Genomic DNA, 23,674 nt, shown 5'->3' with positions numbered 1-23,674 from the left:
GAAGAGAAACTTTTTTTATTTAGTTTTCCTTACGGTAGCCTTTCCCAAGGGACTCTTCAGCTGTGAGTCCTGCATTCCAGAGGGGTGGATTTGATTACCCTTTTGAGGTTCAGTGATAGAAACATAGATATATAAGCCAATTGCCAAATAGCACCTTAAACCTAGGTTACGGTCACCACAACAGAATGTCTAGGTTCCATCTTTCCCCCTGTGGGGATTAATAAATAATAATGTATTAATTATTATAATTATATAATTATATTAATTATAATAATGAACATTTTGGAAGTTGAACAGACTTTTGAGGTACGACTGTATACTTATTATTATAATAATTATATAGTCGTACCTCAGAAGTCTGTTCAACTTCCAAAACGTTCAGGAACCAAGGCGCAGCTTCCAATTGGCTGCAGGAAGCAATGGAAGCCGCAACGGATGTTCGGGTTCCAAAGAAGGTTCGCAAACCGAAACCATCACTTCAAGGTTTGCGGCGTTCGGGAGCCAAAACGTTCATCTCGCAAAGCATTTGACTTCCGAGTTACAAATGTAATATCATTTCTATATTGCTTTATATTTTAAAGAAGCAATCTCTAAGTCGTTTACATCACATCAAAACATCAAATAAAACAATCCAGAATAAAACAAATGCAAGCTTCAAGGAAAATATTTCGAATCCTTCTCTAAGTGACATTTTGTTTTCCTCATATTTATTTACCTACTTAATTTATAGAGATGCCCCATAGCATACTCTAGCAAGCCAGTGGGGTGTAGTGGTTCGACTGCCAGACTAGGACCTGGGAGATCAGGGTTCGAATCCCCACTCAGTCAGGAAGCTCAGAGGGTGACCCTGGAGTCAGTCACAGCCTCCTAACCTACCTCAAAGGGTCATTGTAGGATTAGCCAAGGGGGACAATGAACCATGTACTCCTTGGAGAAAAAGGTGGGATATAAATGCAATAAATAAGCTCTTCTGTTTACCTGGTTAAGAAAGCTGGAGAGGCCAGCCAGATGAAGAGATGTCAGTCACCAACCTGCCACCCAGAGATCTCCATGTGGTTGCAACTGGACCCACACCAATCACAAAATGTGCCCACTGCCTAGGGCATTTTGAATGCTGTTACAACCCTATAGTCTATTAAGCCCGCGGTCTCCTGATATTTTTGTCCACAATTTGCCTTCAGCACCCAGCAAGTAAAAGTTATGCTGTACAGTTGATTATTTATCAAATGTTTGAGGAACTTGGTCTCCAATATATCTAAGGGCTGATTACTGAATTTCTTAGATATCCAAATAATTTGACTATCCCCACATACTGCCAGGATGGCCCCTGACATCTTCACCATTTGGTGGAACATGCCTGGGGATCCTCGGATCTTTACTGTTTTTCACACACCAGCAACACATCCTGTAGAATTCTACCTGTTAAATTTTATCTGCACAATCAGAATGAAATTCAGGAACCAAAAAATCGTACTGAAAAATACAGCTTTTGAGGCATCTGGCCCCAAAATGGCAACTAGGCATTCTGTTTTGGTGACTGTTGCCCAGCTTATATATCTGAGTGTCTAACACATGGTTTGTGCATGGCTAAAATGGGGCCACTCTTTAAACCAGGTGGTGGGTATTTTCATGCAAATGCTCCCACCGCCCTTAAACTACAGCTCCGAAAATTTGGGGGGAGGGGAGCCATAACTGCTTAAAGTGGAATCAAAGCACTGTGAATGCATGGAGTGACTGTGGCCCTAAACCAGGCATAGGCGAACTTGGCCCTCCAGATGTTTTGGGACTACAACTCCCTTCATCCCTAGCTAACAGGACCAGTGGTCAGGGGATTGATGGGAATTGTAGTCCCAAAACATCTAGAGGGCCGAGTTTGCTTATGCCTGCCCTAAACCTTCTCCACTGGAAGAACTTCATGGCAGGGAAAGAGAAATATTATGCAATGCAAAAGTTTCGTGAGACAAATTGGTTGGAGTGTGGGAGGGAGATTCTCAAAGCACCTGGCCAACCAGAGACCAGGAACGAACCCCATTCCAGGGCCAGGTTCAGTGCATTCTGGGGCACATGCCAAGCTTGGCTTACGCAGAGAGAAGACACCACCCTGCCAAGTCATGGCAAAGGTTATCCCAAAGGCCAGTGCCAGACCAGGACTGCCCAAATAGCTTAGGCTTCTTGGGAGACCTTGTCCTAATGGAAGCAATGGTGCCCTTGAGCCAACAGGTGGCGCCGTCCCTTTAAATCCAACGGCCTGGCAAGGAGCCAGACCCTAAGCAAAACCCTGAGGTTGTTCCTTCCTCAAGTGTGTTGGAAAGGAACAAGCAAAGTCGAGGGCCTTATGCAACGAGAGAGAAATAATTTCCAAGAATCACAGGGAGGCACATGCAGCTTTAACAAACAAACGTGCTCAGGAAGCTTGGACCCAAAGCAGGTCTGCGCAACCAAGCCTGGAAAACAGAACATTCTGAACAGCAACAAGCAACATGTCAGCCAATAATCTACTGGCAATGTTTTTATAACACTACACTGTTTCAAAATTCATAAACAGAAGACATATAATATGTGTGTGGAGTCACAAACTTATAATTATCAAACAAATGTTCCATGAACAGGAATGGTTGGCGTGGTAAAGCCACTGTCAAAGATCACTGAAATGGAGGCAGATGTTGGGTGTTGATCAACTTACTACACTTTTAAGCAGGCTTCCTCAGACTCAGCCCTCCAGATTTTTTGGCCTACAACTCCCATGATCCCTAGCGAGCAGGGCAAGTGGTCAGGGATGATGGGAATTGTAGTCTCAAAACATCTGGAGTGCCGAGTCTGAGGAAGTCTGCTTTTAAGTGATCACTGATCCATGGCCATTTGATGTACCTTTGGGGACAATTAATTTCTTCATTATCAGACAGAACTGTTCTGTCTGCTGCTGTGCTTGGAGCACCCTATTGCGACGTTTGGAGCACCCACCATCTCATGTTTGTTGGATACTGACTGTGGAAAGGCATTCTGCCTCCATTTCAGACCAGGGCTGGCAGGTCAACACTAACCTAGAACTGACTACAGTCATACCTCGGGATAAACACACTTCAGGATAAGTATTTTCAGGTTGCGCTCCGTGGCGACCCGGAAGTAACGGAGCACATTACTTCCGAGTTCCGCCGTTCGCGCATGCACAGACGGTCAAAATGGCGTCACGCGCATGCGCGGAAGCGGCAAAACGCAACCCACACACGCGCTGTCACTTCTTACGTTCTGTTCAGGATGCGAACAGGGCTCCGGAACGGATCCCATTCACATCCCGAGGTACCACTGTACCTCACATTGGGGGGGGGGGCGGGGAGGCAAGGAGGCCAAGGCTTTTGATGCCCTTTGAAAACTCATTCCTCCCAGGATGGGGGTGGTCATGGGGATCCAGATCGTAGAGGAACTCTGGTCACCTCAAGAGAGAGTCTCATCCGACCACTTTTAACAAACCAGACCCAACACATTCAAGATCACATATACTAGTTGCTGGAAACTATTGGAAGTCCAAGGGTGCTTTTGTGCTTGGGTCCTGCATGTACAAGATGCTGCACTAGATAGGCCATCGAGCAAAGCGATTATGTTAAACTAATCCAGGGGGCTCATTCCCTTTTTTGTGACTATCCTCCTTCAGTGCTATAGAGAAGAGAGAATAAAATTATGGAAAGGGCTGGTGACTTTAATTATCCACCACCCCAATCTTTTACTGGTTTTAAACAGGCATGGGGAAGGAAATGGGTACTTGTGGGTTTCATTAAGCTACCCACATACACACCCTTTGGCTAGTTTTGCCCTAGCCAGCACTGTTTTTCACATCTTGATTTTTAAAGAAGATATTGGTTGCATTTCATAGTTTCTTGTTTTTACTACTTCACAAATCAGCTGGAGGCCTTGACTGACAGGCGGTGCAAAAGTGGCCTAATAAAACAATCTCCTATAATCAGAGTCACTATAATCTGCTACTAACATCTGAAGTCACGCCTAGCATTGAAGAGTCACATGACCTAAGACGTGCCTGGTTGCTGAATCAGGCCAAAGGGATGGAGGGGGGGTTTAATAGTCCAGCAACCTGTTCTCACAGTGGCCAACCAGATCCCTTGGACCTGAACATAACAGTGCTCAAGATCCCCAGCATACTGTCTCCAATACCAGGGGACAGCATATAGTTCTCAGTCCACCTATAAAGCGTGCTTTGAAAGGCAAGGGGAGAAAAAGCCATCAACCAGGACTCCCAAGTAAAACCAGGTGAAAGACATCTGGGTTTGCTTGGGGAAAAGCTGTTGATGCCCATGCTCCAGAAAAGACTGGAGTCCAGGGGGCCATGACAGTCAAAACATTCCTTGCTGTCACATCTAATCCCAAAGAAGCTGGTTCTTATTATCCACGGTCCAGAAAACTCAACAAGTGCTCCTGGCTCACAAACACTGTGCTTATTCAGGAGGTCCCTGGTGTCCACGTTGCATAACCCCCACAGCAAGCAACGCTTCAGAATCTGGCTTCCAGTCAAATAATTGTAGATTTGGAAGGGATCCAATGGTCATCTAGTCCAACCCCCTGCAATATTTCGCCCAGCATGGGGCTTGAACCCACAACTATGAGATTAAGAGTCTCACAGTCTACCGACTGAGCTGTCATCATCATCCCCATCATTATTATTACATATTTATCTATCCCCTGCCTTTCCCCCTGTAACTTCTTTCCAGAGCACAAGCTCTCTCTGATAGACAGTTCTGGTAAAGTATACATGTAGAAAGGGTCAAAGTGCCTGCAAGGATTTGAAAGTCCCAGGGTCCAGAAGGAAGGAGCCCCCCCCCCTGGCTCCCAGCAGCCCCAGCTACCAGGGACAGGGATGATGGGAGTTGCAGTACAGCAACATTCAGAGCTGCACAGGTGGTCGCCAACCCTGAGACACGTCTATTTACAGTGGTACCTCTAGTTAAGAACTTAATTCGTTCCGGAGGTCCGTTCTTAACCTGAAACCGTTCTTAACCTGAGGTACCACTTTAGCTAATGGGGCCTCCTGCTGCCGCTGCACGATTTCTGTTCTCATCCTGAGGTAAAGTTCTTAACCCAAGGTACTACTTCTGGGTTAGCGGAGTCTGTAACCCGAAGCGTTTGTAACATGAGGTACCACTGTATTGTCTTTATATCCCATCTTTTCCCTCAAAGGACACATACACGGTTCTCCCACCTATCCACATTTCATTTTACAACAACAGTAAAAATCTGTGTGTATGATTGCTGTTTTTCAAAGGCTTTGATTTTTATCTGTTATGCTGGGGAACTCTGGCTCTTCGAAACATACTCCTTGTTCCTCAAAGAAGACGGAAGCCCTGCAGCTGCACCTAAGAAACTCAGAAGTCCCAGACTTAGCAAAGACATAATATATATTTTAAGACCTTAGAAGAAAATTCAGAGGTCTGAGTTCACTTCATTCCTCCGCGACCCAAGTGAACCCAGGAGTCCAGCACCTTTCGCATTTAACTACCAGAGAACCCCTATGACTCCTGGTTCTGTAAGACACCGTTGAAACGCCCCCTTGAAAAGGGGGTCCCCGATTTATTTAGCTGTTTGCTGCCTTCAGCCCTTCTCCCCCCCCCCCACGTCCTTGCGGAACAAGCACAGGACGCTTTTCCCTACTCGACCTGCAGGAATCTTAACTTTCCTCTACTTCTTACTTAAAGGGACCCAGGCGTCCGGCCTCCGCTCACATCTTCCTTTTCAAAGCAAAATGGACCCAGGAGTCCGGGTGCTAACTCTCTTCCTCTTTTACAAATGAAAGGGACCCAGGCGTCCGGCTTCTACTCTACCCACCTTTTTTATAGAGACCCAGGCGTCCGGCTTTGACTCTGTACCCCCCTCCCCCCTTTTTTAAAGGGACCCAGGAGACCGACCTCTACTCTCCCTCCTTCTTTCAAAAGCAAAAGGGACCCAGGCGTCCAGCAGATTCTACTCTCCGCTTTCCCCCCACCCAGTTTCTAAAAGGGACCCAGGCGTCCGGCCTCAGCTCTCAGCCTCTTTAAAGCAAGAGCGACCCAAGCGTCCTGCTCTTCTTTCTCCCCCCACCCCACCCTCCGCCAAGAACCCAGGCGTCCGGGCCCCTTCCCCCGCCACTCACCGAGGAGCCCCCTCTAGAAAGCGGCGCTGGGAAGTGCAAGCCGGCGGCAGCAGAAGAACCGAGCAGGGCCTTCCCTTCGCGCAGGGAGAGAGAAAGAGAAAGGGAGGGGAGAAGGGGGCGGAGCTAGAGGAGGGAGGATTCTACCACTGAGAGACGCGGGGGAGCAGCAAACGGCATCCCCTCCAGCGTCCCCGTTCATGGCAAGGCGGGCGCTCCCAACGCGCCTCTCAATCTTCCTCTCCCCCTCTATATGCGCGCGTAATGGTACATCCCATCCTGCTCGGAGCCGAAGGGAGGCAGACTTTAAAGGGACGGCGCATGCGCAGGTGGGGAGGCGAGTGGATTCTCAGAAGCCCAATTAGTCGGGCCTTTTGCAAGGGGAACCAGGCTGCAAGTTTTGTTTTAGGTTAAAGAGTTCGTGACTCCTTCTTTTTGGAAGAGAAGCAGCAGGAAAATATGCATTTTTAAAAAAGCAGCAAGGGTGCCAAACTGACCAGCCTGACTGGTCCAAAAGTCCCTGCTGAAGGCTTAATAATAATAATAATAATATCACTGACTCATTGGAGGTGGAGTTTACTTTCAGGAAAACGTAAAACCCATTTCTTTGTCTCTAATGGAGATCAGCCTAACCGCAAAACAGGCGAAGCCCCCAGGGAGAGGGCTGCTGACATTTCCAGAGCTTCAATCAGCAGGAAAATTTATTAAGGTCATGGGGTTGCTTTTATATAAGTAATTATATAAAATTCTATGCTAATAATATGTAACATTACTCATCGTAATCTTGATTATTTTAATTATACGGTGGCACCATTGTGTGCAGCGTTTTACAGCCTGACGCGCTCTTGAACCAAGCTCATCCCAGGCCAGCTGAAGCAGCCCTGCACGCTCTGGCAGAAGTTGTATTTACTGTGACTCCCAGGGAGCGAGTCCTCACACTCAAGGTGGCTTCTAGCATACCTCTGAAGTATCTTTTCCCCTTTTCCAAGAATATAAGCAGAGCCCTACTGGATCAAGCCTATGGCCCATCTAGTCCAGCATCCTGTTCTCCAAGATGCTCTAAAGTGCTAACTAATAGTAGGTAGAACCCCACAAGCAGGACCTGAGCGCAAGAGGCTTCTCCCTTCCCACAGCTACCAGCAACTGGAATCCATAAGCATTTCTGCCTCCTGTGTGGAGGCGATCTGTAGCCATCAGGGCTTGTAGAAGAAGAAGAGGAGTTTGGATTTGATATCCCGCTTTATCACTACCCGAAGGAGTCTCAAAGCGGCTAACATTCTCCTTTCCCTTCCTCCCCCACAACAAACACTCTGTGAGGTGAGTGAGGCTGAGAGACTTCAGAGAAGTGTGACTGGCCCAAGGTCACCCACCAGCTGCATGTGGAGGAGCGGGGAAGCTAACCCGGTTCCCCAGATTACGAGTCTGCTGCTCTTAACCACTACACCATACTAGCTCTCTCTTGTAGTCGTGGATAGCCTCCCCCTCCACAAATTTGTCCAATCTTCTTTTGAAGCAATCCAGATTGGTTGCACCATATTTTGTCGTTGTTGTATGATACTGATTAATCAATCAATCAAGCTCTCCCCTCCCTCCTCTTTTTTCAGGTATCCTGTTGGAGCTTATCAGGATAAGCGTAGAAGAGACAGCAAAGCTAGTCTGCCCAGAATTAGATGTTTTGCCTCAATACAAATCAAACCCAGTGTGTCACATTTTGAACATGGCATAAATACATCTAAATGTACGTGGGTGGCTGTGGCAAATGTGTCTGCAGATGTCATCATTCACCAGGGCCAATCTTACCCTTGTTCTTACAGTAGCCAGCCAAATGATTGTGGGAAATCACCAAGCAGGACTTTTGCAAGAGCACTCTCCTCTTCCTGTGGTTTTTCAGTAACAGAAGCATTTGATGCCTCCCACAATGGAGCCAAAACATAGCCATTATTGTGTCTAGGAGCTAATTGATAGCCTTACGCTCCAAGGCCATTGGCCATGCTGGTTAGCGATGATGGGAGTTGGAGTCCAGTAATATCTGGCTGGCCTCAGGTTCCCCACCTCTGGTCTACATTGATGGGCAGCAGCTCTCAGGGTTTCAGGCAGGAATCTTTACCAGCCCTACCTGGAGATGCCATTAGGAATTGAACATGGGATCTTCCGTTTGCGAGGCAGATACTTAACCAATCAGTTGGCGTCCTTCTGTTCAAATCTAAACCACACTCAGCAGCTATTCCCATGGAAAAGCATTTCTTCTAAGCAAAGGATTCTGCTGCTTCTGTTTTCAGCCCACTTCCATAAAATAAAATAAAAAGACCCCTGGAAATCCACTGGACTTGCTGTCAAATAATCACATTTGGGAGTGAGAGGGGGATACATTTTTGTCGCTAGAGGCTCAACTGTCTTCTGTGGCCAGAAGAGCCTTTCACCAGCTTTGTGTTGTTCACCAGCTGCAGCCATTCCTGGGCAGGGATAGCCTGACCACTGTAGTCCATGCGTGGATAACCTCAAGACTGGATTACTGTAATGCACTCTGTGTGGGGTTCACCTTGGGCCTGGTTCAAAAGCTCCTGCTGGTGCAGAATGTGGCGGCCAGCTGGCTAACAGCATGCAACGCCTTTGTTAAAACAGCTGCATTGGCTGCTCATTTACTACTGATCCAAGTTCAAGGCCATTGTATTGCAGGCCACTCTTGGCTTACACTGGGGTTATGTTTCGGGGATAGAGCCTAAAGCTAGAATCAGAAACAGTGGTACCTCAGGTTACATATGCTTCAGGTTACATACGCTTCAGGTTACAGAATCTGCTAACCCAGAAATAGTACCTCAGGTTAAGAACTTTGCTTCCGGTTGAGAACAGAAATCGTGCTCTGGCGGCACGGCGGCAGCAGGAAGCCCTATTAGCTAAAGTGGTGCTTCAGGTTAAGAACAGTTTCAGGTTAAAAACAGACCTCCGGAACGAATTAAGTACTTAACCCGAGGTACCACTGTGTAGTCAAAACAACCCATAAAAACCATAAGAAGCACAGCACTTAACTTACCACACTCCCCCAGGTGAGTGCGATATAGTGGGTGAGATTACTGACAGTCCCCCCTCCCCCCCCCAGCACGTAAAGCTGTAATTGCACAAGTTAAATGCATGTAAATTGTGAGTCGGCTGTAATTTACAGAGCCCTGAACTACTTGGGTCCAGGGAACAGGGGACTGCATGAACCCTTATATCACAGCTCGATCGCTGAGATCATCTCTAAGAGCACCACTGGTCATTCCTTGGGTTGACGAGACTCATTTGACAACAACAAGGAGCTGAGCCTTTAGCGTCATCAGCCCAGTCTTGCAGAATGCTCTGCCACTAGAGATTTAGTAAGTGGCTTCTGTGCCAACTTTTAAACACCTCCTGAAACCTTTTCTAACCTGTCAGGCTTATGACAGGCAATTGTCGACACATCTTTCCACAAAAGCCAGCTGATTTCTGATTTCAGCTTTCCGATACGGTTTTTCTGGTGTGGTTCCATGCCCAGTTGTTGTATACAGTGGTACCTCGGGTTAAGTACTTAATTTGTTCCGGAGGTCCGTTCTTCACCTGAAACTGTTCTTAACCTGAAGCACCACTTTAGCTAATGGGGCCTCCTGCTGCTGCCACTCTGCCGGAACCCGCTGTACAGCAGTACCACTGTACTGCTCTGATTTTGGTGAGGGTTGAGAACCACTAACCTGTTCTGAAGTTGGATATGAAAGTTCTTTCAATAAATCCCAGTGATAGTTCTTTCTTGCGCAACCCAGCTGATGTAAACGTTGTAAAGTCCACACGGAAAAAGTGCCGCTGGATGAATGATGAACTTGATGTCTCTGAGCTGGCTTTGCCCCTTGCTCTGGATCTCAATACACAGCTTTGCCTTGGAGTTTCTTATTTATCCTAAGCCTCTTCCTGCTAGATTCAGCCTGTGCCAGAGGTCAGTTGCGGAAATGGGTGGAGGGATGGAGGAGGAGGGTGGAGACTGATTGGCTAGCACAGCTGGCTTTGTCCCAATGGGGAAGGCTCTCCAAAATTGGAAAGGTGGCAAACTTTTCAATGAACCATACTGCAGGCAACAGTGTGCAACCCTTTGCTGGTGGAATGTGGTAATTCATGCCTATTTGCTTCCGGGCCAGATTGCCCTGTTGCCACAGAGTCATGTTGCAAGAGACATCACTTTGTAATATAGAATAACAATGGCCAGAGTTTTGTTTGTAAGTTTAGGCTGATTATGGAAGCTGGAGACACATAGGTATGTCTTGCTCTGAGCTAGACCCAAAGCTGACTGTGGGGCTTCCCCAGAAACCTTCTAGGGAGGCCAGATCTTTCAGGGTGTTAATGCTGTGAGCCCATCCATCCTATGCTCAGGTGGTATAGATGTGTAAATAAAACCATAAATCCAAAAGACACCACTGTCTCCATTGACCTTCATTCCAAGGAAGCCAAGCTCAAGGACCCCAGAGTCTCTCACCAGGTGCATGCACTTGAGAAAAGTGCTCCAGATATCAGTGAGAGGTGTGCAAGTGACGTTACAGGTCCTAGCCAGTAGGTCCCTACCACAGCCAACTTTTCCTAGTTGGAAAAGTCTGGAGACTTGTAGGGTCAGTTTTTTTCAGAGTTCACCCTGGGAGAGGAAAAAGTGCATTTTCTCCAAACCAGCTCCACTATGCTAAAAGAAAAAGAAAAAATGACATTTGTCTTCATTGAGATCACATGGCTTTCAAACTTCTGATCTTTATGGGGCACTAGTGGGGAGAGATGTAGTGCTGCCTAGGGCTGTGTAGAAACCCAAAAAGATTGTGATTTTAAAATGGTTAGTGCAATTTGCGAGTTTGGACCTGTCACACCAAAATTGGACAAAGTCACTCCAAAGTTATATTTCAGCCTGCCATCTTGATTCATCAGCATTATCACCATCACCATCAAAACTTTTATTATTTATACCCCGCTCATCTGACTAGGTTTCCCCAGCCATTCAAAATGGCTCCCAGTATTCAAACACCAATGAACATGGCTAGACCACTTCAGGAACCCTCGTGCTGAGTTTGACGATAATATATCGTGAGATAGCCAAACCTATGCCAAAAAAGTCACAGCCAAGCCGCACTGGGGTCCGCCATTTTGATTCAAAATACTGCCCGGCATCCAAACAGTCATGCCAAAGTGATGTTTGGGTTTGCTAACCTGATTCAAAATGGTGGCTGGGGGCCAAACATCAACAACAACTGCTGCCCCCACCTTGGGAACCCCATACCCTCCAACATTCTTCAGATGAAAATAGGGACATGGCTCAGTCCCCCCACTCCAACTGATCTTCTCATTCCCCCCCCCCCCAGCATTTCCTATCCAAAGAAGTGTGAATGTCACCACCATTCCACCAACAGAACGCAGCATGCATGCCCTCCACCCTTAAACCCTATTTTATTCTTTGGTAGACTTGCAAAACGCACACACCAATAAATAAATTTTAGAAAGGGGCGAGATTAGATGTGGATGCATAAATAGATGTTTTTAATAAAAAAAAAGTCAAGACATTTTACGCTCCGCTCCGCTCCCCCTTTGTTCCCACCCAGGGCGACCCTGCCCTCTGCCCACCTGTCACACAGGGCTGAGTGTTAGCGGCCTCTCTCCTCCTCCTCCTCTGCTCTCCAGGAGCAGCTATGAGCTGCCCAAGGGAGGAGGTCAGCAGCAGAGCCCATGGGGTGGCCACAGGATGCTCCCTTGCTGCTGCTGCCACCGCTGCTCAGGACAAATGCCAGCTCATCCTCCTCTCCAAGCTTGGCAGTGGCAGCACTGGCAAGGAAAACAGGGACGTTCTGGGATCAAAGCAGAAGACAGGATGGCTTTGGTAATTCCGGAACTGTCCCTGGAAAGGTATGGAGAGTATGGAACCCTTGTGCTGAGTTTGGTGACAATATTTTGAGATGGACAGATAGACATACCCTTTTCCAAAATTTGTTGCTCTTAATTACGCCACCCAAGCCAACTCTGTGATGCAAAAATATTCTGGTGCTTATTTTGGAATGACTATTCCCAAATTTTGTGCTGGAGGACATCAATGTCACAAGAAGTGCCCTTTCCAAGCATGTCAGAAAGCAAGCTGACTCACATTCTGTAAATAAACCTGCCAGCTTGCTTGCATAGTAAAAGCATAGTGTGCTTTGCTTGTTTGTTTTCATTTATTTGGCTTGCACATAGAGTCTCTCTCTCTCTCTCTCTCTCTCTCTCTCTCTCTCTCTCTCTCTCTCACACACACACACACACACACACACACACACACACAAAAACACAAAATCAACCCACACAGTACTCCGGCCTGATTAATCCACTGCTACAGAAGGTTAAAGGTAAAGGGACCCCTGACCATTAGGTCCAGTCGCGGACGACTCTGAGGTTGTGGCGCTCATCTCGCTTTACTGGCCGATGGAGCCGGTGTACAGCTTCCAGGTCATGTGGCCAGCATGACTGAGCCGCTTCTGGCAAACCAGAGCAACGCACGGAAACATCGTTTACCTATTTACCTACCCTAAGATGCTCATCAAAAATACAGGGAAAAACAAGTGACATTTTTAAAAAATATATAATATGAAATAAAACCAGTAATTATAAAACACTAAAATAATGGATTGAGGTTGCAGGCTAAAATTACATGCCTGCATAGGCATTCTGGAGCAAAATATCTGGAACAAATTAGGCACCTGCCTAACATCAATGAGCAAGGAGTTCCAAAGTGTAGCTGCCGCTGCCCTGAATCACTGATTTATTGTAAGTGCAGAATGAATATTATTTGGCACTTGTAAAAGACACAGTCAAGGGGCTCCCTAAACCCTTAGCTCCAAATGAGGAGAAAAGCAAGAGGCTTTGGAAAATCCACCCTTGGCCACTGACCCCAGGCAAAAAAGGTAAAGGTAAAGGGACCCCTGACCATTAGGTCCAGTCATGGCCAACTCTGGGGTTGCGGCGCTCATCTCGCTTTATTGGCCGAGGGAGCCGGCATACAGCTTCCGGGTTATGTGGCCAGCATGACTAAGCCGCTTCTGGCGAACCAGAGCAGCGCACAAAAAAAGGCCGTTTACCTTCCTGCTGGAGCGGTACCTATTTATCTACTTGCACTTTGACATGCTTTCGAACTGCTAGGTTGGCAGGAGCAGGGACCGAGCAACAGGAGCTCACCCCATCGCGGGGATTCGAACTGCCAACCTTCTGATTGGCAAGTCCTAGGCTCTGTGGTTTAACCCACAGCACCACCCGCATCCCTGACCCCAGGCAAAGGGCTCTTTAAATCCCTAGTTTTAAGGAAGGACAGCAAGAGGCTTTGGCAGAACCACCCTCCACCACTGATTCTGAGACTTGGGCAAGGGGCTCCTTAAACCCTGAGCTCCAAGAGAGGAGGACAGCAAGACTTTGGCTGCTTCCACCCATGAAGAGGTGAGATGTGTGTGAGAGAGTTGCGTAAAAGATAGTGGTCCCTTCCAACTCTACCATTCTATGAGTCTATGTTTCTAGTAGGCTCCTTCCAAAGTGGGAGGTCAAAGAGACCTTAGCATCTCAGGGGCAAGTAAGAGGGGTCAGTTGTGCCTTTGGCTCTTGCTCTATTCAAAATACAGTCCTCCTTTAACGAATTAAGTTGTTGATGCGTGTGTACTTGCAAGTGCATCCTTGAAAAGTGCACCACCCTTCCAAAGAAGGTTACTCAATGAAATATAGGCTATGCTGCAATTGTAAGAAGGCAGAGGAAACACGTCACTGTAATTAGCCAATGGGAGCTGTGCCCAGATTTCGAAGTCCCCATGGGACTCGTGGCATACATGGCTAATTGGGGGTTTAAAGCATATGATTAAAATATTTTTAAAACACTTGGCAGATCGATACAAATGGCGGAAAAAGGAAGAAAACTCAGGGCACAAGACTCTAGGGCTTTCCTGAGTTGAGAGGCTTTTAGCGCAAACTACGCTGTGTTACTGCCTGCTGCTCCTGCTGTTATTATTTTAGCAATATGCCGCCTATCTGACTGGGTTTCCTCAGCCACTCTGGGTGGCTTCCAATAAAATTAAAAACACAATAAAACATCAGCCATTAAAAACTTCCCTGAACATAAACGGCTTGTTCGAGCTAGACAGCAGGTAATTGATTTTATCAATGTCACTGAAGGGGGTTTCTTTAAATATTTAGCCCTCAGAATTTCGTATAGCTTACAGTACAACATACAATGAATGGGGTCCTCAATTGGCTGACATCCACAGCTGCACAGGCATGTTCTTTGGGAATGTTTTCATATCGCCCTTCCAGGAAGTTGCTTTTCATTGTCTGGATATTTCACTGGCATAGATCTTTCTCAGTTCCAAACTTGTTCTTTTTGACAGGATAGGTTGTGGAGAATCTAGATACCATCACTGTTTCCGTATCCCGTTTGGCCAATAGATCCTGAAAATAAACCTTCAGCTAGAATGCACATTAGATGACAGGAAGGTCAGTGGATCAAAACATAATTTTTGAAGCAATTTATTACAACTTTCTATCCAAGAAGCCTTAGAGAGCGATTGCAGTTAGTCTGCCACACATAGCTTGACACATCTGGGATCTTTCCTTTTTTCTCTCATCCTGGCAGACCAACATTTCCCTACTTACCGCCCTGGGTGCCCCCATCAAATTACAGTTTCCAGGAGTCGGGGTGGGAAGCCATGACTATTTTAAGTGGTATGATACCGTCTTAAATGTATAGCACAGGTGGCCCCTCAGTTTGGGTGCTTCCTTGCCAGTGTGTACACTGACCCGTAATTGTGTTATTATTTACTCAACCTCGGGATGCACCTGTTCCCAGGTGAATAATGGAGCTAAAAGCACAGGTGCATTTGCAACAATACGCTGAGCTGCCAGTGGGGCTGCCAGTTGCTGGTTGGTATCTCATTCAAAGCAGGGACCTTCTGAACCATTATCCTGGGGAGTTTTTCCAGCTGAGGGGGTGCTGTTGTTCTCAACGGACCAAGCAGCAATTTTACCACTTCATCTTGCAGGACATTCAATAGATCTTTGGTGACTGCCGCACCTCCCAACCTGGTCTGGAAGGTAAGACATTTGCTCCAGGGGTCTCTGCTTAACAAGGGCACTTCTGATTTCCTGGAACCTACCTGTGATAAATCACTGGGATTTGTCCCTAGCAGGGAGTGTGTTTTTTAAATGTTTGGAGGGGCTGATTTCTGCAGTGTCCGCCCTTCCAATTTCAGACTTGCCTCCCCACCCCCCAAGGTTTTTAAGCAGAGGTCGGATGGCCATCTGTCTGGGATGCTTTAATTGAGATTTCTGCATTGCAGGTTGTTCGACTAGATTTCTCTTGGAGTCCCTTCTGTGACCTTCTTTTAGCCATCTACTATTTATTGTTGCTTGTATTTTTATTTTTATTTTTTTGGAAACATTGTGATTTGTAAAAATAATGTTTATTATAATTTGGAGAAAGGAATACAAATATCATTATCAAATATCTTTTCGATCAAAACTAAAGTGTTAATCTAAATAAAAACACAAACCAAAAGGAGAAGAAAGAAAAGAAAGAGAAATAGAGAGACAGAGAGCAAGAGCAGGGATAAAGGGGGAAAGGGAAGAGAAAGAGAGTGAGGAAATACTGTAATTTAAAAGAGAAAGAGAAGAGAAAGAGAAAGGGAAAAGGGGGGAAGTTAAAGTTGTTTTTCATGTTGCTGTATTATTTTTTTTACAAACGTGGACTCTGTAGATGGATTAAATATTGAATTAAATGAAATGTTTCATTTAGACTGTAAATTAAATTAAATATTTGCTAAATTAATTAAATGAATATGGGCATCATGAGACCTGGCAACCTTGGCCGACAAACAGGAAATGGCTTTGAGTATCAGGAAATGCGTAAGTAAGATTAGCAAACAGGCTCTGCATCGGGTGCTAATTGTTAAGAATTAATCGATAACTCTGCACGTGTAGCTTTAAAGCTGCAGGCGCAATAAGCCCCAGAGCAAAACGCAAAGCACGCAATCCAGCCCAGGGCTGTAATCATATTTTGCCTGTCCTGATTAAAGCTATGTTCACACTCCCAGATCCTTCAAGTGTCCCTATTTTCCAGGGACATCCCTGATTTAGAGAAGCCGTTTGATCTGATCCTGGAATGTCCCACTTTTCCTTGTTGTTGTTTAGTCATGTCCGACTCTTCGTGACTCCATGGACCAGAGCACACCAGGCACTTCTGTCATCCACTGCCTCCCGCAGTTTGGTCAAACTCATGCTGGTAGCTTCGAGAACACTGTCCAACCATCTCGTCCTCTGTCGTCCCCTTCTCCTTGTGCCCTCCATCTTTCCCAACATCAGGGTCTTTTCCAGGGAGTCTTCTCTTCTCATGAGGTGGCCAAATTATTGGAGCCTCAGCTTCAGGATCTGTCCTTCCAGTGAGCACTCAGGGCTGATTTCCTTAAGAATGGATAGGTTTGATCTTCTTGCAGTCCATGGGACTCTCAAGAGTCTCCTCCAGCACCATAATTCAAAAGCACCAATTCTTCGGCGATCAGCCTTCTTTATGGTCCAGCTCTCACTTCCATACATCACTACTGGGAAAACCATGGCTTTAACTATACGTACCTTTGTTGGCAAGGTGATGTCTCTACTTTTTAAGATGCTGTCTAGGTTTGTAATTGCTTTTCTCCCAAGAAACAGGCGTATTTTACTTTCTTGGCTGCTGTCACCATCAGTTAGGATGTCCCTATTTTCATTAGAGAAACGTTGGTGGGTATGGTAGGACATGCCTATTTTCAAGCTACAGGATTGCCTTCAGATGGCTCGGGGGAGCCGGATAACTCCATACCATCCAACATTTCTCCAATAAAAATAGGAAAATAGGGACACTTGGAGGGTCTGCAAGAGCCTCTCCTCTTCTGTGGCTTCTGGCAACTGGGATTCAAAAGCACTGCTGCCTCTGACCGCGAAGGCAGAGCACAACCACCAAGGCTCATCTCCATCGATAGCCTTCTCCATGAATTTGGTCCAATCCTATTCATTCATTCATAAAAATATTCAGTGCTTTTTTTCCTTTAAAAAATGTTTAGGTGCACTCTCATTTTTACTCAAGAAAACCACCGTACAAATCGGGGAAAATAAATACAGTAAATGGATAAAAGTTCAAAGATTCGCAAAATGTTTAGGGGTACACGTACCCCTGTGTACCCCCAGAAAAAATGCCCTGAAAATATTTATGTACTGCTGTATCATAAATATACTGTTTATCACAGCAGTTTACAACAATATAAAAGAATAACATCACAAAATGTTAAAAACTAGTGAAAAGCAAGAAGAAATCAGAAGCAAACACCCATAGACCATTGTGTGAAGTGTACTCTTAATAGCCTGCATTTTTAAAGCCATCCTGTGGGAGGGAGTTCCAGAGTTTAACTACTTGCTGGGTGAAGGATTTCCTTTCTTTTGCTGCTGTTTGATGCCTGGTTTCTCAAAACCAGCACACTGACGGGAGTCCTGAAGCCTTTGCACAGGGCAAAGACATCGAACTCCCCGCCCCCAACCCTATGTTTACATAGACAGAAACCAATCTGGCAGTAATGAAGCTGCGCAAATGCAACTTCGCCGTGCTCTAAAGAGACAGCGTGAACACACCCTAAACCAGGCATAGGCAAACTCGGCCCTCCAGATGTTTTGGTACTACAACTCCCATCATCCCTAGCTAACAGGCCCAGTGGTCAGGGATGATGGGAATTCTAGTCCCAAACATCTGGAGGGCCAAGTTTGCCTATGCCTGCCCTAAATGTACACTGTGCTTCTTTCATTCCTGTTCCAAGGCAACAACTGCTCCCCAAACCTCCCAGTCCTTCCTTCCTTTTGTCTGGTTTAACTATATTGTTATGTGAAACCTTAATCTTCCAGCATTGAGAGAACCCAGGGATTCCAAGTGGTTTCCCAGAGTTCATTTTCCTTGGAATGAAGGTCAATGGAGACCTTGCCAGCAGATATTGCCCCAAGTTCCTAATATAATGCAATTATTTTTATATTATTTTCACTAATAGATGCATCTTGGTGAGGTTGTTTCCCTCATGGATGCTTCTGGTACATTTCCCTTCCCTTTCCGGGAACTCTAGCTGGGAAGTGTGGATTTTTAAGGGTTCCTGTGTTCTGGTTCACGTACAAATGATTCATTCATTCATTCCATTTATAGCACACCTATTTTCTCCAAGGAGCTCAAGGTGGTATATATGGTTCTCCCCCTCAGCATTCCTGCATTGCAGGGGGTTGAATTAGATGACCCTGGGATCCCTTCCAGCTCTACAATTCTACGATTCTATAATTTAATCCCCACAGCAACCTTGTGAGGAAGATTTGGCTGAGAGGCAGTGACTGGCCCCTAGGTTCATGGCCAAGTGGGGATTTGAACCCTGGGCTTTCTCAGCTCCCATTCTGACCCCTCTGGTTACCCTCCAAGGGCTGTTTAGCTCAAACTACTTTGAGATTGCAAACGTTTTAATGATTTGAGTAAAACTCCAAGCACCTCTAATACTTCCCTGTGCATCCAAAGCCACCCAACAAAATTTGCCATCAAGACTTAATGTATTAAGACTGGGCACATATCTATTTACTGCATTTCAGGTGGGTTTACCTCTGCCAGCAAGGTGACTACTCTGCAAGACGTCAGAATGGTGCAGTTCCATTACCAAAAGGTAACTTCAGTGTGTGGGTATGTCCCCTCACCGTTTTACACTCACAACAACCCTGTGAAGGAGGTTAGGCTGAGAGTTGATGACAGACCCAAGGTCACCTGGTGAGCTTAATGGCCAAGTTGAGATTTGAACCTTGGTCTCCCAGGCCCCATTCTGACACTCTAACCACTACACCATTATTTTTAGTCTTGTTTTAAATGCATTTGGTTTTGGGTATGTGCATGTATGTTTTAAACTGTTTTTAATGATATCATATGTAAATTGCCTTGAGACAGTGGTTTGTGATCAATGAAATAATAATAATAATATTAATAATAATAATAATAATAATCGGGATCAGGTGAAGTCCCGTTCTCCACACTACATTTTAAGAAAGGCATTGATAAACTAGAATGTGCCTTCTCTCCTTTGTTTTGGTTTCTGTTCCCTGCTGGAGGCAGTGTGCCAGAACAGATGGACCCTTGGTCTGATCCAGCGCAGGCAGTTATTACGTGCCAGAGTCAAATGGCTATTTCTGGGTCCTATTTCCGCAGCGCAAGAGGAAAGTGCAACGGTGCTGCATTTGCTTCGTGGAAGTCCTCAGCGGATTCCTCCTCTTGTTGCTGGTAGCGACTGTCTTCACTCTCCTGCGCTGTTTTCTAGGTAAGGCCCTTTCCTTTATCTGTGCCTTCTTTGAATGAGAGTGTAACATTTACTTACTTGTATGCTGCCTTTCCATAACTGGGAGGGGAGGGAGCCTAAACTGGTTCGGTTAATAATGTGGACATGTCCCCACCCCAACAGAGTTCTCCGATCTTACATTAGCAAACAGTGGGAGTAAGGCAGAGCTCTTGAGGAATTCAACCACACCTACAAAAGGCCTTGCATTTCTCAGGACTGTTCCTCACACCTCAACCATGAATGAGATCATTTCTCAGCAGCCCACAGTACCCCTGAAGTCGGTGTCACCTCAGGCCTCATCTCAGAGCAAGGTGGGTTCTCCTCCATCAACCACTGAGAAGTCCAATCCAGAGACTTCACTGCCGCCATTAATTTCAGTGACACAAGGTAGTTCGCCACAGCAGCCCACCTTAAGCACGAAACTGAGGTCCACTCAGCTGGACCTTCTCGTACAATGGATGCCTCCACAGCAGCTTACCTTGGCTGCAGAACCATTGCCTCCGCCAACCACGACTACAAAACTGGAATCTCCTCACCAGCTAACTTCAGATGTGAAGCCGGTGATGCCTCAACATAGCCCCTCACCAATGGAGGAGTCTTCTGGACAACCAATAACCCCAGCCACCAAGTGGCCTTCTCCTACCCAGCTAAGTTCAGCCACAAAACAGAAGTTTGTAACTCGTTCAGTTGCAAGTGTGCAGCTGATGCCACAGCACCTAACCAAAACTGCAACCTCAGCTTCTCCGCTGTGGTTAGCTGCTACCAAAAAGCTGAGATCTCCTCAGATTTCCTCAGCCATGCCATCTTCTCCACCACAGCTAACCCAATTCACCAGTCTGCTACCTCTACAGCAGCTAACCACAGCCATGAAAGGAACAACTTCCACCACAAAATCCATTTTTTTACTTCAGTTGATGACAAGCTACAGAGTCTCAACTTTGGAAAGTTCCAGCAGTGAGGCCACAAAGCTGGACTATATGGTAAGCATAATGTTTCACTATCCGTTGCGTGTACTAAATGATATCTATGCAACCATCCTAAATGCAGCAACGTTTTAGCCTGCTGTTCAAACGTTGGGTGTCAGTTTTTTTTCCAAATCTGAAACAGAATTTGTGAACGTTTCATGATTATTTGGGAAATGCATAAATATTCAGGGGCTTTCAATATAGTATTGTGATTGTTCAGGAAATATCCAAATATTCGGAGGATGTCTGGTGAATATCCTACACTGAAATTGACAGGGGAGAAGGGCAAGGAACATTGGGAGCAATTTTTTTTAGTCCTAGAGTATGACCACTATCCTAATGAATCTCTAATAAGTTTCTCCCCTCATCTCATGGTGTGTCAGTGTATCATAAAAGCTTCTGCTTCCTCCCTTGTTGTATGTGTGGCTTGACTGGCTGGCTTGAATCAGCTTGACCCGTTTGCGCTGGCAAACGTGCCCCCTGTTCACATTTACAATGACAGCATGCAGAGCAGCCTCACAAGTCTTCTTGCTCATCCGTCTGGATCAGGATTTTCCACTCTGAGACTGACACCGGTCCCACAGGGCCACAGGCAGAAAACAGCCTTTCTTCATCACCCGCTTTGAAACTGAGATATTTTAACCAGGGGTCTCCAACCATTTTTGGACTAGTGGGCACATTTCAAATGTTGAGAGTGTGCTGGGGACGCACATCACAAAATGGCTGCCAGGGAGGGGGCATGGCATAACACAAAATGGCTTCCATGGGGAGCATGGTGTTAGAGATAACCACTCCAATGACCTCATGCTGATCCTAGAAAATAGCTATGTTCTGCTCGTCTTGGTTTGGGGGTCACACACACACACACATATTGTTGTGATGCTGCTGTTTCTAATAACAACAGAGAGCATTTCTCAGTACCAGGAAAAATATATGAGGTAGCTGCACCAGTCTTGTTTGGGAGGAATAACTTAAAAGGTACCTGTACATTTTGCCCTATAACTATCTTTCTAGGAGGGCTGGTGACTTACTTTTTACGGAAAGCTCAGAGTCTGGGGTACCTACCCAGGGGCACCACTAAATGCCTTCACAGGCGTCATAACACCCATAGACACCCCCTGCTTTTAGCTGATACCAGGGATTGAATGAGGGACTGGCTGCCTGGTAAACTGAACTCTGGCCTCTCCCTGACATGGCTTGATGTGTAGATTGAGTTGATATGCAGATGGAGTACGCCTCCAGTTCAATACCATTATCAGCTTCTGCTGATTTCCCAAGCTTCTCTGCCTATCCAGGATTTCCTGTATTCATACCTAGAACATCCGCATGCCACATTAGTTGGATAACTAAGCCTTTAATTTGGGCTAATAGATCTCATCGGAATTTGAACCCATAACCCAGACCAACAGAGATGCTTCAAAGGTTCTAAATCAAGGCATGAGAACCTCTTCCAAGTGGGCCAGTTGGCAAGGCAAGCAGGGTGGGCACCTGCTGCTCCTGTGGGACAAAAGGATGTATCTAGCATGTGCACAAGCTAGCAGGGCTGATCATAAAAGCGTATGAAGACCTTTCTGGATTGGACCAATGGCCCATCCAGGTCAGTTTCCTGTACTCCTTTTAAAATACATCATCTGAAGGCAGCCCTGTATTGGGAAGCTTTTAATGTCTGATGTTTGATTATGTTTTTATATGTGCTGGAAGACACCCAGAGTGGCTGGGGCAACACAGCCAGATGGGTGGGGTATAAATAATAAAATTATTATTATTATTATTATCATCATCATCATCATCATCATCATCATTATCATTATTAGTTTCCTGGTGATTCGGGGCAGCCCTGAACAAATGCCGGTTTGACAACAGCTTCGTTCACTGCCAGTGGTGCTAAAAACTATGGCAAGCTATCTCCCTAGTAGGTTTGGGGATCACCCCTGGTTGGGGTGCAGGTCAAATAAATATGCCTTCCTCCCGTGTTCTCTTATATTGAGGCAGATGGCTGGGGCAGCTTAGAAGAGCCCTCGTGCAAATGCACATGTGTGCAACAGTAGAGGGCTGGCTGGAAAGCTGAAAGCTTGCTGCCACTACATGGGAGACGGATTGAAGAAGAGGAAATGCAAATTGGCCCTGCCCTGTAGCTTGACCAATCGCGGCTAGGAGCTAGGTGGAGTCATAGTTCTTTAAAAAAGTACAGTGGTACCTTGGGTTACATACGCTTCGGGTTACAGACTCCGCTAACCCAGAAATAGTACCTCGGGTTAAGAACTTTGCTTCAGGATGAGGACAGAAATAGTGCTCCGGCAGTGTGGCAGCAGCGGGAGGCCCCATTAGCTAAAGTGGTGCTTCAGGTTAAGAACAGACCTCTGGAATGAATTAAGTACGTAACCAGAGGTACCACAGTATAGACTCGCACACACCGGCCAGCTTCCATTTTGACTTGAAATGTTCATTTTGGGCTTCTTGGAAATACACAAAGGCAAGAAGCAGGTGAAGGGGGGGGGAGCACTGGCCCGCAGGGGCACCCACCTGAGAGGCACTGGAACTATGCTCCTGTGTGCTCTAGCTGAAAAAAGCACTGACGGTATGCAGTATTCCAAACATGGTTGCACCAAAGTTTAGTATAACAGCACTGTGCGATCGGCAGTTTTATTTTCCGTTCCTTTACTAATGATCCCTATCATGGAATTTGCCTTTTCAAAACTGACCTGCACAGGGTCAATGTCTTCGTTGAACCATCACCATGACCCCAAGGTCTTCTTCCTTGTCTGTTACCCTTGAGCAGCTGTGTGAAATCATGTTACATCACTTTACTGCCTCCAGAAGATGTCCCTGCCATAGCTGTCAACTTTCAGATTTGAAAATAAGGGATCAGCAGCCTCACCTGTCCCGGGGACAGTCTACGGGATATCTAACAGCGGGAAGCAGCAGGAAATGGCGATGGAATAAGGGAATTTCCTGCAAAAAAAGGGAAGGTTGACAGCTATGGTCCCTGCCATCTGCATTTTCAACTGGGAGAGACCCCTCCTTGAACTCCTGGAGAGATGCTGCCAGTCAGAGAAGACAACACTGAGCTAGACGGGCCAGTAGTCTGACTAAGGCTGTTTCCTGTTTTGTACGCTTTACATCATTTATGCACGTTTTGATGCCTGAAGAGCCTTGTGGTTCACAGCAGAATGACATGTTTCACAGCCAGTGCATGGCCACCCATAAAAGCAACAGCCCAGTCATTTTTCCTC

The 23,674-nt window shown here is 46.1% G+C and overlaps 2 protein-coding genes across 6 annotated transcripts in view; one reads left to right on the top strand and one right to left on the bottom strand.

Annotated features, from left to right (window-relative positions):
* Positions 1-23,674, bottom strand: part of POR (cytochrome p450 oxidoreductase) — a 96,541-nt gene that overhangs the window by 44,934 nt on the left and 27,933 nt on the right. Inside the window, exon 2 of one of the 3 annotated variants that reach the window (XM_083714530.1) lies at positions 6,134-6,178. Coding sequence is in view for 1 of the 3 variants with exons in the window: in XM_083714528.1 (XP_083570654.1) it covers positions 8,102-8,121 (20 nt within the window). In the remaining 2 variants the exon portion in view is untranslated. Of the gene's footprint in view, positions 1-6,133; positions 6,179-8,101; positions 8,137-9,834; positions 10,088-23,674 lie in introns of those variants that run through there. The other 2 variants (XM_083714529.1, XM_083714528.1) reach the window with 2 other exon arrangements.
* LOC310832558 (uncharacterized protein) overlaps positions 11,797-23,674 on the top strand; it is a 43,803-nt gene continuing 31,925 nt past the window's right edge. Inside the window, exons 1-5 of one of the 3 annotated variants that reach the window (XM_083714536.1) lie at positions 11,797-12,010; positions 15,151-15,202; positions 18,746-18,816; positions 19,350-19,458; positions 19,600-20,456. In XM_083714536.1, the coding sequence (XP_083570662.1) occupies positions 18,793-18,816; positions 19,350-19,458; positions 19,600-20,456 (990 nt within the window). In that variant the 5' untranslated portion in view covers positions 11,797-12,010; positions 15,151-15,202; positions 18,746-18,792. Of the gene's footprint in view, positions 12,011-15,044; positions 15,203-18,659; positions 18,817-19,349; positions 19,459-19,599; positions 20,457-23,674 lie in introns of those variants that run through there. The other 2 variants (XM_083714538.1, XM_083714537.1) reach the window with 2 other exon arrangements.

Source organism: Podarcis gaigeae, assembly GCF_964106915.1.
Source record: "Podarcis gaigeae genome assembly, chromosome: 15".
Taxonomy (NCBI): domain Eukaryota; kingdom Metazoa; phylum Chordata; class Lepidosauria; order Squamata; family Lacertidae; genus Podarcis; species Podarcis gaigeae.
Note: the sequence above shows the minus strand (reverse complement) of the source record. Positions and strands in the feature narration are given on the sequence as shown.